This window comes from Coturnix japonica, chromosome 6 (genome assembly GCF_001577835.2).
Source record: "Coturnix japonica isolate 7356 chromosome 6, Coturnix japonica 2.1, whole genome shotgun sequence".
NCBI classification, from domain to species: domain Eukaryota; kingdom Metazoa; phylum Chordata; class Aves; order Galliformes; family Phasianidae; genus Coturnix; species Coturnix japonica.
In genome coordinates, this window is record NC_029521.1 from 23,549,171 (window position 1) to 23,563,103 (window position 13,933).

General features: G+C 40.2%; 1 protein-coding gene across 7 annotated transcripts in view; it reads right to left on the minus strand.

The window, feature by feature from the left end:
- GPAM (glycerol-3-phosphate acyltransferase, mitochondrial) overlaps positions 1-13,933 on the minus strand; it is a 49,536-nt gene that overhangs the window by 16,152 nt on the left and 19,451 nt on the right. For 4 of the 7 annotated variants that reach the window (XM_032445328.1, XM_032445326.1, XM_032445327.1 and 1 more), the window contains exons 2-9: positions 12,146-12,275; positions 9,804-9,923; positions 6,870-6,943; positions 4,444-4,557; positions 3,078-3,227; positions 2,200-2,296; positions 1,167-1,303; positions 28-127 (exon numbers count right to left, since the gene is read on the minus strand). In XM_032445328.1, coding sequence (XP_032301219.1) covers positions 28-127; positions 1,167-1,303; positions 2,200-2,296; positions 3,078-3,227; positions 4,444-4,557; positions 6,870-6,943; positions 9,804-9,923; positions 12,146-12,247 — 894 coding nt within the window. In that variant the 5' untranslated portion in view covers positions 12,248-12,275. Of the gene's footprint in view, positions 1-27; positions 128-1,166; positions 1,304-2,199; positions 2,297-3,077; positions 3,228-4,443; positions 4,558-6,869; positions 6,944-9,803; positions 9,924-12,145; positions 12,276-12,397; positions 12,722-13,571; positions 13,839-13,933 lie in introns of those variants that run through there. The other 3 variants (XM_015867384.2, XM_015867380.2, XM_015867383.2) reach the window with 2 other exon arrangements.

Below are 13,933 nucleotides of genomic sequence, written 5' to 3' on the forward strand. Positions count from 1 at the left end.
ATGGACACAAAGACAAGAAATACATACCACATACAGCAAAGCTCTGTAGAGCAAGTCCTTACGACCATCAGGACTCTGATCCAACTTTCGACGAATGAAAAATCCTCCCAGCTTGCGGATCAGTGTGCTACGAAATCAAGAACAGTTACACTCATGGGTTTCAGTCTGTAGGAAACTACTACCCATTTAGTGCAAAATTCCTAGTGCAAAACAGAAATTGAGGTTATTATAAATGAATTAATCTTTTATGGGACTGCATAGATATTTCTAATGAATAGGCTTCTCTATGCTGACTCGTTCCATTTCACTACATTAACAGACCACTTATCCACTGTAGTGAACCTGAGCACTGTAAGTCAGGGAGTTAGTGACCCAAAGAACAGTTTATGTGAGTAGGCCTTCATGCCTGCATTGTGCTGCACATATGCCCTGGCTGCGGGTTAACCTCAGCTAGTTCATTTTAACAGAGGAGCCTGTAGACAAGTCCCACTTTTTAGTGGGGAGTTGTCATTATAACACCATCTGCATGATCTTGGGTTTATCCAAAAGTGCACCAAGAAGTTCTCATGAGAACATCCCTTCATACCGGGATAATAATGGACCAGTAGGTCCGTTTGGCACCTACTGGCGCCAGACACCCAAGATACTCCCCTTTCTTTCCTTGTTATGTTCCACAAAATCCAGGAGCTCTTCAGAGATCAGTATCCCCAAGCTCTCACTCACTGGCAAAAACTACATAAAAGACCTTCTGATTCCCTTCAGCAATACAATTTAAACGCAGATCAAATTAGAGTACTTTCCCACAAACCATTATGCACTCAGTACTGTCACTGCCCGATAGCTGGTTCATTAAACTTCATAAGAAGAGTTTCACACATTACTGACTTATTAGTTTTTCCTTAGTCACCTACCCACTTTAAGACTCCTACAAGAAATTATTATTCCTCGACCCACTTAGGTTCTGGCAGACTTTCTCTAAAGGATTCTGTGATGGTCTCTCTCTGAGAATGCAATAGGAAGCAAAAAGTTCTACTAAAGTGCCCAATAATCCTGACATTCCCTTACATGTGGTTGTGAGATACACTGCTCACCTGACAAACACCTGACACTGCTCACTTTTGTCTTTTTCAGATAATAAGAAGTTCCACGCAGCTTATTAACTTTACCTGAAGATGGGGATGTTGAGGTTATTCCCTGCAGCAATATAGGGTGCTTTGATGTTATGGCAGAAAAGTATGAATGTAAGGAGCAGGTAATCAATGTGAGATCTATGAACAGGCAGGAAAATAAGAGGCAAATTCATCTATGGGAGGGAGAGAAGAAAAACAAGAAGGCAGGTGATTAGAAATGTAGAATATTACTCCTCTTTTAAAATCAATCATTGAAATTGCTAGCATCCTATTATCAGAAGTAACGGTATTTTTCAGTTGCCAGCATTCATTTTCTTTACTTCTGGTTTTCATTCAGCTGTCATAATGCCAACATTTTAGTGAATTCTATTTCCACGGACCGCAGTTTTCAGTTGGTTGCTTATGAGAAACAATGACTGATAATCTTCAATCTCATAGTAGCGATACAGCAATCAGTAAGTTTAAAGGGATGGGGCCAATTAGTGTCCAAGTGTTGCTAATTCTTTTCATAAGACATCAACAAAAAGAATCTAATAGTGGGGTTCTTAAAAACTGTACTCAAAAGATTAAAGAAAATACTGGCAACGATTTTTTCTCTCTTTGATTTATCTAACATGTCTTTGTAGAAACAAATCCTGCAAAGAAAGAATAAATTCAATGGAATGTAAACAAAACCATAGATTTAGTGGTACTTTTAATCAACTTCAGGGAGAATTTAAAGACTGGCAATAATATGATAGCATAGAAGGCACTTCATTTCTTGTTTTCTAATCCAAATTAAGGCAAAAGTAATTCTGAAAATCCTAAACACACCCACTATTTTTCAGTACTGTTTGCCTTGGCATAGAAAAAGAAATAACCCTGGATGTAGGTTATGAGATAATTAAGCAGTCTTACAGTTAAAATTTGATCCTGAAGCAAAGACAAAACCGAGCTGACATAGTATTTAAGGTTGCACAATTCTATCATAGACTAAGAGAACCTTGAGAACAGAAAGTGCTATAAATGTAAACATCAACGGAAATGAAACCCCATCAAAATATCTGCCTTACTTTCCCATCCCCCTTACCTCTGTTGCTGCTTTGACCATTTCTATTTGACCTCTGTGGACCTGAATATTCCAGAAAAAGCTGTTAAACAACTTCAGTAACACCCAGCCAGTTAACCTGAAGAAAAGAACAAGCATAACTCAAAGACATTCACTCATTGGTACCTTTATTTTTACACTGCTTCCATATGACTGAAGATAAAGCCATACAATTTCATTATTTCACATTCAAACAAGCTCACTGTGAAATCAAGTTGCTTAACAAGTATTTGCCTATCAACTAAAGCTGTGTTACTACATTAGTTACTACATTTCTGTCATAATTACAGGAGGCTGAAAAGTTGCATCAACCGCAGAGGCTGTTCAGACTGCAGAGACTGCTTAACATATGGGGCAAGTTAAGAGGACTTACAATCAACAGGAATAACTAAGCTGATGGATAAACACATTAAGTGACAGCATGTATCTCATCTTGCGGCAAAACAATATTCAATTTTATTACTAAAAGTAGACATCACAGTAGAATATTATATGTAAGAGAAGACTAAAATGCTGATAACTACAAGCTATAATATTCAGTGGGTTATCAGAAAAAATATTGGTGTAAAGCACTAGAACCACACCTAGCTTCAGGAAAAAAAAGTTTGTATTTAATTATGTAATTAGGTTTATGCCTTGAAAATGTGGAGGGCTTTTGCTGCATCTGAAAATGAAAATTATCTACGGTTTCAACAGCTAACATCAGAAAAGGGATTTTTATGAATAATTTCTTATTATTTATGAATAATTATTCATTATTTATGAATAACACATTATAAGCTCTGCTGATACTACACAGAGCGAAGCTCCCTCCTCTGTTCTTCTTCCCATTGACAATACAGATGAACCATTTCTATTACCTGATTAAAGCTGGTGACACATTTGCTACCATTTCCTGGAGAATTTTCCTAGCTTTTTTCTTCACTTTGTTGATAGCTTTAGGATCCGTCTGAGCAAAGCTACCTGGAACACTTGGCTCAGAAGCTTCATCTACGATGGCCTTCTGTACCCTAACATTAAAGAAGTAAAATTTATGAAACAGTCATGCAACAGAAGAGTCCAAGACAGACAACCACTGGGAATAAGCTACCACAGCAGTAATTTGCAACCATAAAAGAAGAACCACACCAAAGAATCATGTACTCTAAATTCTCTAGATCTAATTTAACACCACTATGTTCCAATTAGAGAGGTGGATGACAGATATATGTGATCAAATTTTGCCATAAAAAACAGCTATGGCCACACTTCATAGGTACCCATACTAACTGATCACTGAGTTTTAGAAATGGTTAATAAGGTTAAAAATGCAAAAGAACATCTGAAATCTCCTCTTTCTCGATACTTTGTTTTTACTGTCAAGTTCACTTACCTCATCATACAGATTTATGCAGCTGCAGTTTTCTACTTCTACAATATCTTCCTCTTTGCATTCTTGGTTTCATATTAAAAAAAAATTACATGGTCTGCTTTTCTCATTTAGAACACATATATGAACAATGACATGGGCTACTACACAATAACTGTGGCACAAAGTAGTCTGCTTTGTTTTTCAAAACCAACACCACCATCTTCAGATGGGTCTTGAACATTAAAAATTCAAGAGTTCAGAATGTCAATGCAGATGGTGTGCAGCCTCCAATAAAATTAGTCATGAGGAGCAGGCAAGAGGCTCGGTTTCTGTGTCCACAGAAAACAGATACCTTAATAGCTGATCAGGGGCTCTGCACAACATTTAAAATGCAGTACATGAGACAGAAAAGAAGCTCCACAAAGTAAAGTGCAGCTGTTTCATCTCTATAGTCTTCTTCCAGTTTTGCCTCATGCTGCCATCATAAACTAGGGGACTCTGAACTGCCACTTTCCCACTATTTCTGAAGGATTGGCAATTTTTGATGACAGTAGTATAGCTGTAAGTAATAGCGATTAACTTGAATTAGAGAAACAAAAGTCTGAAGCATTTCCACATAGCAGTTTATTTTTCTGCATACTGAGTCTGCTGTCTGTCCATAATGCATTGTTTATTTTGAGATTAAGAATTATAAATCTCCTCTCCTATTGTTGAAACAGAAGTTGCAAGCCACAGTTCTGAAGTGCTGTGCTAAAAAGATTGTATCTCCTGATATTTTAAAGAGACTGGTTTTCAAAGTCTGCAGTTTCCAAATTCTGACACATTATCCTATGTGTTAAATCATACAAAAAGCATTTCATTTTGCATCCACTTACCTACTGCTATTCAGCACATTTTCTGTCAGGTTCTTGGCAAACATTCCTTTATGAGCATCCCTCTCTAGCACAAAAAGAACGTAACAAAGTCGTCTTGCAAGCCACCCTCTGTACCTACAAAACATGAAGCATGTTTGAGTGTGAACCTCAAAAAAAAAAGGAACTTTAAAAGTGTCTGAAAAAAGTACCACAAGAAGCAAAAGCAAGTGAAGTTCTTTGAAGAGCTACTTAAAAACTTCTCTGTTCTCTGCACCTTAGATCTTGGCCAGTTGAGCACTTAGTATTGTGCAATACTCTTTCATTACCTTGCACATGTAGAAATATTTGAAGCTTACTTGCACTTCATTGCTGAAAGATCTCCATGAACACAGAACATAAAATTGTGAGAAGCTGTTAATTCGAGAAAGAAAGAAGCAGGTTGCTGAAGTCAGGTACAAAGTCTGGGGCCTGATTGATAAAGCCTGGGCTTTTCTATCATCTGTCTGTACCAAGTGACATAGCACCACTGAGGACACAACAGTATGGTGACATGGGAAGAGATACAGGGCACTGCATAAAGCATAAGAAATGACTGAAGCATTCAAAGTCTATCCTTTTTTTCCCCACTTGTCTTTACAAAAACTCTGTTCTTAGGGCTGGAAGTACAATAGAATGTGCTGCTCCAGTGCCTGCCCCAAACACCGTCACAGACAGACACGCTCCCAGTCCCACTGCCAATCCCACCACGGTCTCACCTGCCTGCTGAAGTCAGCCCAGGTGCTAATGCTGGCAGCTGAACCTCCCCCTACCACCTCTCAAGTGTGTTTATACGTATTGCAAATAGCCATAGAAGCTTAGAAGAAACCTGTATATTACAAAACGTCTAGCAGCCTGAGCACGCACACCACTCCTACTGTAATTAGGATGAGTGCCTGTGCAAATGCAATCAGCACTGTCGCGTAACAGTTATACAAATATTCAGACTGTCTCAAAAGATAAAGAATTTTGCTAACCACATTGTCAGGGAAGTAGATTGATGATACTGTTCTAATTGCTCTTCCATTTTCCCCTTCCCATCTAAGTTTGACAGCTTTATTGATTTCTCTAAAAAGTAAAGTGAAAGAGATACACTTCTTTCTGACAGAAGTTTTGGTAACTAAAAACAAATTGCAACAGCATGCAGCTACTGGAGGGACCTGTCAAAACACAAAGGCTCCTATACTCATTTTAAAGCTTAATCACAATGTAGAATAATTAGAAAACCTGCTTTCTAATCATAATCTGTAACGACAGGAGAAAAAACTCAGAACAGATCCCGTCAAGATACACTATTCTGACCAGAACCTGGTTCCAAATTACAGAACCGATACATTCACATCTCAGAAAAAAGATGCTGGTGATGTTTCAATAAGTTGCCTAAGACCAAGAAACTGTTACTGTGTAACCCCCAGGGGACCTCAGAACTTCATTAAAATGATCAATTTTCAGACTAATGACATTCTGAGCAAGAGGCATTATATTTCAGAATAATCCAATAACTCACATTTTCCTGCCCTTACGTTTCTAACTTAAGAAGTTCTCAAAATCAATCAAGGATGAGACTTTGGAAACCAATTTTTAAAAAGTTAAACCCTATGTGAGTTACTTTTCTGTATTCTAAACAACAAGCAACTCTTAAAAAAATAATTCAGAATTGAAGAAAGAACAGCCTCAAACGTTAGCTTCCTGCCTCTCAAGCACAGCACAATACTGCCTTTCTTCCAACTCAGACACTTGGGCTCATTTCTTTCAGGCTGCTGGCCTCCCTTTGTTTGCTCTGACTCTACAGCAAACACTGCAGAATCTGCTTATGCTAATGACTACTGTAAAAACTGCAGCAAACATTATTAACTTTCCAAAGAACAACATGAAAATTTTTATGTAGTTCCAGCAACTTCATTGCAGAACAGAAGACGTATTTCACATAGCACAAAACTTCGTTTAGGTCACACATGCCATCCTTCAGATGCTACACACTACCACAGCCTAGGAAAACATTTTCAGATTTAACTATCATTAGTAATAATAGTCTGAGCCTAAACTGTGAGCCAGACTTGCTCATTATATTAAAATGCTGCCTGAAGTCATTCTTCAGTGTGGGAACAACAGAAAAAAGCTCCTCCCAGCATTATGCTACAGATGCCACACTAAAGGAGAGAAGGTTTGTACATCCCTTGTTTTTTGTGAAATAGGTATGACCTTTACACTCTTTGCCTATTACCCCAAAGGACTTTGGTCAAATACACACAACCAGATTTTACAAGTATAGGCCTTTCCTGAAGCCAGCATCAAGTACTGCATTTAAGGACAGAGTATCTCCACTCATCCCGGACTAACCCAGATACTTCCTTGCCATAATCTCAGAACACATCAAATTCAAAAAGTAAAAGAAAGACTTGTTACATTACCTGGTGTGTGTTTCATTGATATATATGACATTACGTAGACCCAAAGAAGGAATACTAGCATTGAAGAAGTTATCCTGAAAAATCAAGGAAAAGAAGATTGCATGACTATTTACCTTGATAAGAATGGTTGTGTTTTCACATTCCTAATAATATACAATGCAATGTTTTTCACCTCAACAACAGGTACCACAGAAGTCAAAGCAGAGAAGCACTGAACTTGCTTGCAAAATATACACAGACTGTTTCGAAATGGAAATAAAAATTCAGATAGCCACTATTCCCAGTTCCAATGTAGTTCCCACTTTCAATGTAGTCCCTAGGCTTTACTGCATAAAGAAAAAAGAAATGTGTTTTGGTTGTGTTCTTCAAGCCATCATTTTTTACTAGCTTCTGATGTAATACAAATCAGGGCTTGTTATAATACAGAACTCAGACAGAAATTCAAAGAGCACGAGCCTTTTGACAGGCAGCCTGTGAAATCCAGCTGGACAGAATATCAGGCATCACATAGCTATCCAAGGGTGAGGATATTCATGCTAACATGGCAAATCACCTTCACACTCCTGCTCTGCCTGAACAACAAACTCAATCCACATAAGGACTCCACATGCCAGACTATCAGCTGTGCAGGGATGAGTTTGGGAACTGTTCCACTTAGGATAAGCAAATATTCCCTGGCAGGCAGACCTGAGCTTTCACCTTCCAAGTAAGAATCCTGTCCAAAAGATTAGTTTCTTTCAGTCCAAATAATGTTTAATTATAAAACCGGTACACTGCCAAGAGGAAACAGATCAAACCACTTCAAATGTGCATTTTGAGAAAGGCAAAAACAGGACAATAAAGGAGAAAGATGGTCACCAGTAACAGAGCAGCAATGGATCAGCCTCAATACAGTTTCATAGCAGAAGTCAGGTATGTCTTTTTCTTTGTATTTTGTTTAGAAATCTCCATTTGCCACATACTGAAATACATGAGTGTTCTATGTCATCTGCAAATCAGCTACACATTGCACACCATGATGGGAGCAAATGCTCTTTGTCTCCACCTTAAAATGCTCCTGCATAGGGCATATAATCTACAAGTCATAAGAAAACTTTAAATTAATATTAATTTCTTATAACATGCACTCGTAATGTTGCCCAGCTCTAAAAGTTAGATGAAACATACAGGCAAAAAAGGTGCAATGACTTGTCCTTAGTTTCCCAAAAATTAAGCAAGAAAACCAAGGGAGTAACAGAGAACATGAGTCCACTCCAGTGCTCTACCCATTAGGTTCCAAACTCACTCTGTGAAATTCAATGTCACATTTCAACTTCTCCTCATTGAGCTCTGCCCTTATCTCATGTCAGACAGAAGATGTTCTGTGAGACAAAGCAAGCTCACACCATCCCTCCCTGCAGCACCAGTTAGGAGCTCAGCTGCTATACCACCCCCTATCCTTCCTCAATGAACACCATCCCACACCTCTTAACTCAGACTGCTTGAAGCACTGATGAATATCACTCCCCAGTGAGACAATATCATTTAGGTAAGGCATAAAACTAAGACAGCCAGAATGAATAAATAAATAAAGAAGTCTTCTGCCAGGTTAGTAAAATTAATCAGCCACAAAACAGCAGGAAGAATGTATAAGGGAAAAGTCAGCCTTGCCACTTAAAGCACCAGCTAGGTGATAGTCAGCAAGCACCACTAAGCAATTCCCTCTCTGAAGAGAATTAACTAAATATAGTGAGAGCAGATGAAATATCTGGAGTCTAATGAGAGTTTGTTACTGTCTGCATCAAGAATGGTAGCTTCTTCTGGTGGCAGAGGGCAATAAAGGACTCAATCAGATCATGCTCCTTTCTAAGTGAGGTCTCAGGACAGGTAATTTTTCATTAACTAGACAAAATACAGAACAAGATTTCTCTTCTTAAAGTGAAATTCCCAACTGAAGAGGAACAGCATAATTACTAAATATACAAAGGCCTAAGCTAAGAATTACTACACAGTTTTTTACAAGTCAAAACACTTAAGTGCTTAATTGTCTGTTCAAAGCAGTCCCAGTTTGTCTAATTGCTTGTCTTGCTGACCATTTCATACACACACTTCACAGCAGATTTGGTTTTCTATTCCACATCTGTTTATCACTGTAGCAGTTTCCTATTTGTCATAGAAATACAGAGAAATAACAACTTTTCCTTGGTCAAGGGAAAAGGCAAATTTTTGTTTCAGCCCAGCCAATTGTGAGGCTCGGTGCAGGTGTAGCAGAGTGCAATTTAAAGCCTGTGGTGTACATATAGTCAAATTAGGTGACAACAAACATTGCAAACTACATTATGTCACTTCAGCTTAAGAAAGCCTCCCCAGTGCAGTTCAGTAAAGTTCACACTTTAAATCAGCGGCTGCAATGCCCATAGTGCCACCAACTTGAGGCTGCTCCCAGCAGACAAATATTCCCACTATTGTAACCAGCTTGTGTTGCCAGGATGGGCAGGCAAGCCAAAAAGCACTTGGGCAAAGAAAACCGAGCTGTTTTCTCAAGGGCAGGATTTCTTCAGTTTTGAAGAGCAGCATACTGCTTATTTTCAAAATGTTATCTAGAGTCTCAATAGAAAATTAAGGGTACCAAAATTAAGCCTTAACACTTTCATAAGCACCAAACACCCGTTACTAATCCAGATATATTTTTTTCCATGCAATTTCATAGTGCTAATTCTAAAGAGGTGCAGAGTTAGGGGCAAGAAATAACTGTACAGAAGAGACAAAGTGTCACAACAGATATGTGACAAACATTAGTCCCATAACAAAGAAAAACTAACCACAAGCAAAGTAGAAAAACTATATTCCTTTACAAAGCAAGAACATTCTGACCTTAATTCTGAAGGTAAGAAAATACATTACACTTTAACTATGCATTATTGTCAAACATAATCCAGCTCATAATCTTCTTACCCGGCTCTGGGGAGTGCAAACGTAGCAACACCGTCCCACAAATGGCCTTTTTCTGCTCAGAGTCTCCTTCCATTTTAAAGTGGCAGATCGGAAGAGAGTAGGCCTAGAGTTATACTCTCCCTACAGAACAAAAAGAGACCATGTAAATACCCAGCAATGTATAAACAAACACTGGGTATTCAAAAACTTATCAATAGAGGAGCTGTCAGACACATGCACACAAAATTACTCCTAAAATGTATCTGAAACAAATACTTGTTTTTTCCAAGGTTATTCCTGAAGTATATTCTATCATCTCCAAATGATGTGACTTTAAAAAATAAAAGCAAAACTGCTGTGCTTAGATATCTGAAGCACCACAACAAATTATTTATTTAAACATTTCCTGTGTCAGCAATAACTCTTTTAAGAAACAGCAGGAAAACCAAGAGCTGAGAAAAAGAGGGAGAAATGAACAGTAAGTTACACACTTAATAACGTAAAGGTGCTTGTAATATGAGCAATCTATTTTAAGCTTATAGTGGACAACACCCTGTAGGACTGCAATTTGAATGCACACCAAACACAAATCCTGCTGACTCTATAAGCTCTTCTTCAACAGTTTTAGTGAAAGCAATGTGGAAAAGGTACCACTGTACCATTATTGTTAGGAGTAGACTATTAAACAGTAAATTCAAAAGTAACTACATTTACAGAACACATTCTGTCTGTTAGGACATAACAAAAATATACTTTACTACAACTTTTACAAAGCCTGTTCCCATTAAAGACTACTGAATGACTGCATGCATGAGCTTCAGGACCACTGGATTCCAATTTTCTAAACAAAATATTGTAAAGTTTTTAACAAAAATGGGAAGCCATGGAAAAAAAGCAAAATAAAAAGACAGCACAACAAAAAAACACTTCAAATATGATCTAATAGTGGAAGACAAGTATGGCAGAACCAGTACCATAATCCAGCACACGGGCCAGAAACACAAATACAGGTCATCATCTATCCAGCTAGAAAGCCAGCCCACTGAGAGACAAACAGAAAGTCAAAAGTAACACTGAAGATGGCTGAGAACAAAAATAGGCATATGTGACATTTGGAATTTGAAATTATTCCAAGGTTAACTCTTCTATCTGAAATTAATAAGCACCAAAGTCATAAAGCCCCAATCAGTCCCTTCCCTACCACCCTCATTAATTCCCTGTCTCCGTCACTGTAACAAAAACATCCTCCTTCTGATGCTTCCAAGACTGTCCAAACTTACCACTGTCTGACAACACCTCCATCCTATTGTTTTTGCATGCTTGAGTTCATCCCTCTCTCATAGATGTCTCAGTTACTGCCACTTATCATAGAATGGCTGGGTTGGAAAGGACCCCCACAGAGTTCAAGTTCCAACTCCCTGACGCAGGCAGGGCCGCCAGTCTGCAGATCTAATACTAGACCAGTCTGCCCAGGGCCCCATCCAACCTGGGTTTGAACACCTCCAGGGTCTGAGCACCCACAGCCTCTCTGGGCAGCCTGTTTCAGCACCTCACCACTCTCTCTGTGAAGAACTTCCCCTGATATTCAATCTAAATCTTTCCTCCTTGAGCCTGAAGCACCTGCTGTTCCACACCTAGCTAGATATAAAATCCATCCACTGAGACATCTGCTCTTTCCCTCAACTCTGACCATGTCTTCAACCCTTCTTCCTTACCAAGTTCAAACCCCTCCTCTTCGGAGCAGAGCCAATTCCTCCTCACTTATGCTTCTACACCAATGAGCAGCACACTCATCCCCATGGTGGCTTTTTGCTTCAGTTGGCCCTCTCTGCTCGCTCCCTGCTTAGTCTCCTACAAATCCCAATACTCACTCAACAGAGGACACAGACTTTTAATAGGTTCCTTATTTATATCCACCATGTTTTCTCTGCTCGCTACACTGCACGATTAGTTCCAACTATAACAGTTACATCACCTTGCATCTTTAATCTCATGGTCTACCCATGTACCTTTTCCCTCACACATTTCAAACAAGTACATCCAGCTCTCTGTATGACTTTCTGTTTGACCTCAGTCCCCTACAAAATGTAATTCTGCATGTTTGCTACTATATAACACGATTAATAATATCACAACAGGACACTGTAAGACCACAAATTGGGCTTGATATGAAGATTTTCTCGTCCAAGCAGTTGTTAGTCATTGGAGCAGCTTTAAACTGCTGGTTCTTCCTTAGGTCTCAAAGTTCAATTAACCAAAAACTATATATTTCATGAAAAAAAAAAAAAGATAAGAAAAAAAGAAAAAAAAAGGAAAGGAAGAAAAAGGTAAGATGACTACCTACATTCAGTATTTTTACTTACCCATTCTTCATTGGAATGCTTACATCTACTGACACTGCACTCTGCTGAGGTGGACAAATAAGAAACATCTATTGTTCCAAGTGACAGAGCAGTTTCATCCATGACACACAAGTTAACTGCAGATCAGATGCTACAAAGGAACAGATAAATATTTATATGAATACACACATACATAAATATAAACATTTACATAAATAAATACACACAAAAACATAATTTCAGTGACAGGTATTTAACAATAAATTAGCTTACAGCTATTTCTGCACTTCTCAGTAGAAGTTAGATACTGAAGAAGCTTCCTTAAGAGTCTGCCTATGGAAGCACACCAACCAGCTACCAGCTGTTTTCCTCCTTCTGCTGTTATTCTGAATGCAGATCAATGCAGTCCCTTTATGCTCTCCCACTGTTCTTCTCTGTGTGACTTAAAGCAGCTGCAAGGTCACACATTTCACTCACACTTTCAAAAGTTTACCATTCTCTTACACTACATAACCTCGTCCTTTCATCATTTGCTTCCAGAAGACACCTATTACCGACACCAAATTTCATTTACATTCTCTAATCCCATCTCACAGTGTACTTCATGTTGCCTGGTCTAGCTGCAGTCAAACCAGTTTGCAAACTACTCAGCCAAGGAGAGCTCCGTACATAAGCACACCCCCACTTCCAGCACACTGATGCCATAAGTGACATTACACACAGGCTGGACTGAAAAGCACTTTACGAGTCTAAACTAATGCGATTATTTTGAAATGGAAGTTTTATCTTTCACATAGTAAACAAGGCAGATTCTCCCTCTCCAAACAAACAAGCAGGCCAAACAGAATTCAGCACACCGTACTGCTGATCTGCAAGTAAGGAAGCAGCACAACGTGCAGACGAGAAGCGTCATTGAGCAAGGATTCCCAAGACTTCCATCCAGAAGTATCAGGCAGCGGCTGTGCCCGCTGCACCCGCCCTGCAGTGATCCTTGTATCACAGCCAAGCTACAAACCACCCCGCAATGAGATGTTCTGCAGGAGCGAGGCCCAAGGACTCAGTGCAGCACCCTGCCTCCCTGGGCTCCTTCCCACGCAGGCACAAACCTCTTCCAGCCTTCCCCGTCCCCCCTCCCATGCAGACTCCCTCCGTACAGCCGCCGCCACGCACGTGTGTGTCGTTACAACCAATGTGCGCAGGGAGTCCCTCTTTCTCTCTGCCGGCTCTTTAGTTTTATTCTTTCTTCACATCACTGCTCAGGCAAAGCAACACCTAAACTACACGATAAATACAAAAGAAGGGCTACGAACATCTGAGCAGCGACAGCGAAACACGTCCTCAAATTACGCTCAAGGTGACCTTGGCTTCACCTGCACGGCCAACAAACGAACCAAAGCAAATACACGATTATACAAGCCGGTCCGAGCGGCGGCAGCTCCATACGTACCTCCGACAAAATCCGCCCTTCCCAGCGCCCTCTCCGCTCACGCCTCCACCCGGCTGCAGCCCGCCATCCCCGAGATCTGCTATCAATAACAGGGCGCCGAGCGAAAGCAGCGGCACAAGCAGCCAGCCCCGAGCAGAGCAGAGCTCTCACACCGACACCCGGCCTCACACGGCCCGGCAGCCGCAGCTCCTCGTCCTCCTGCACCGCTCCAGCCGGTCCTACAGCGCAGCCCGCATTCACCCTCCCAGCCCCACGCTCCACGCCGGCTGCAGCCGCCGACCCGCCCCTTCCAGCCCGCCCCCACCCTGCCCTGCCCTGCAGTGCCCCGCCGCCGGGGGCAGCATCGCGGAGCTCTGCGGCTG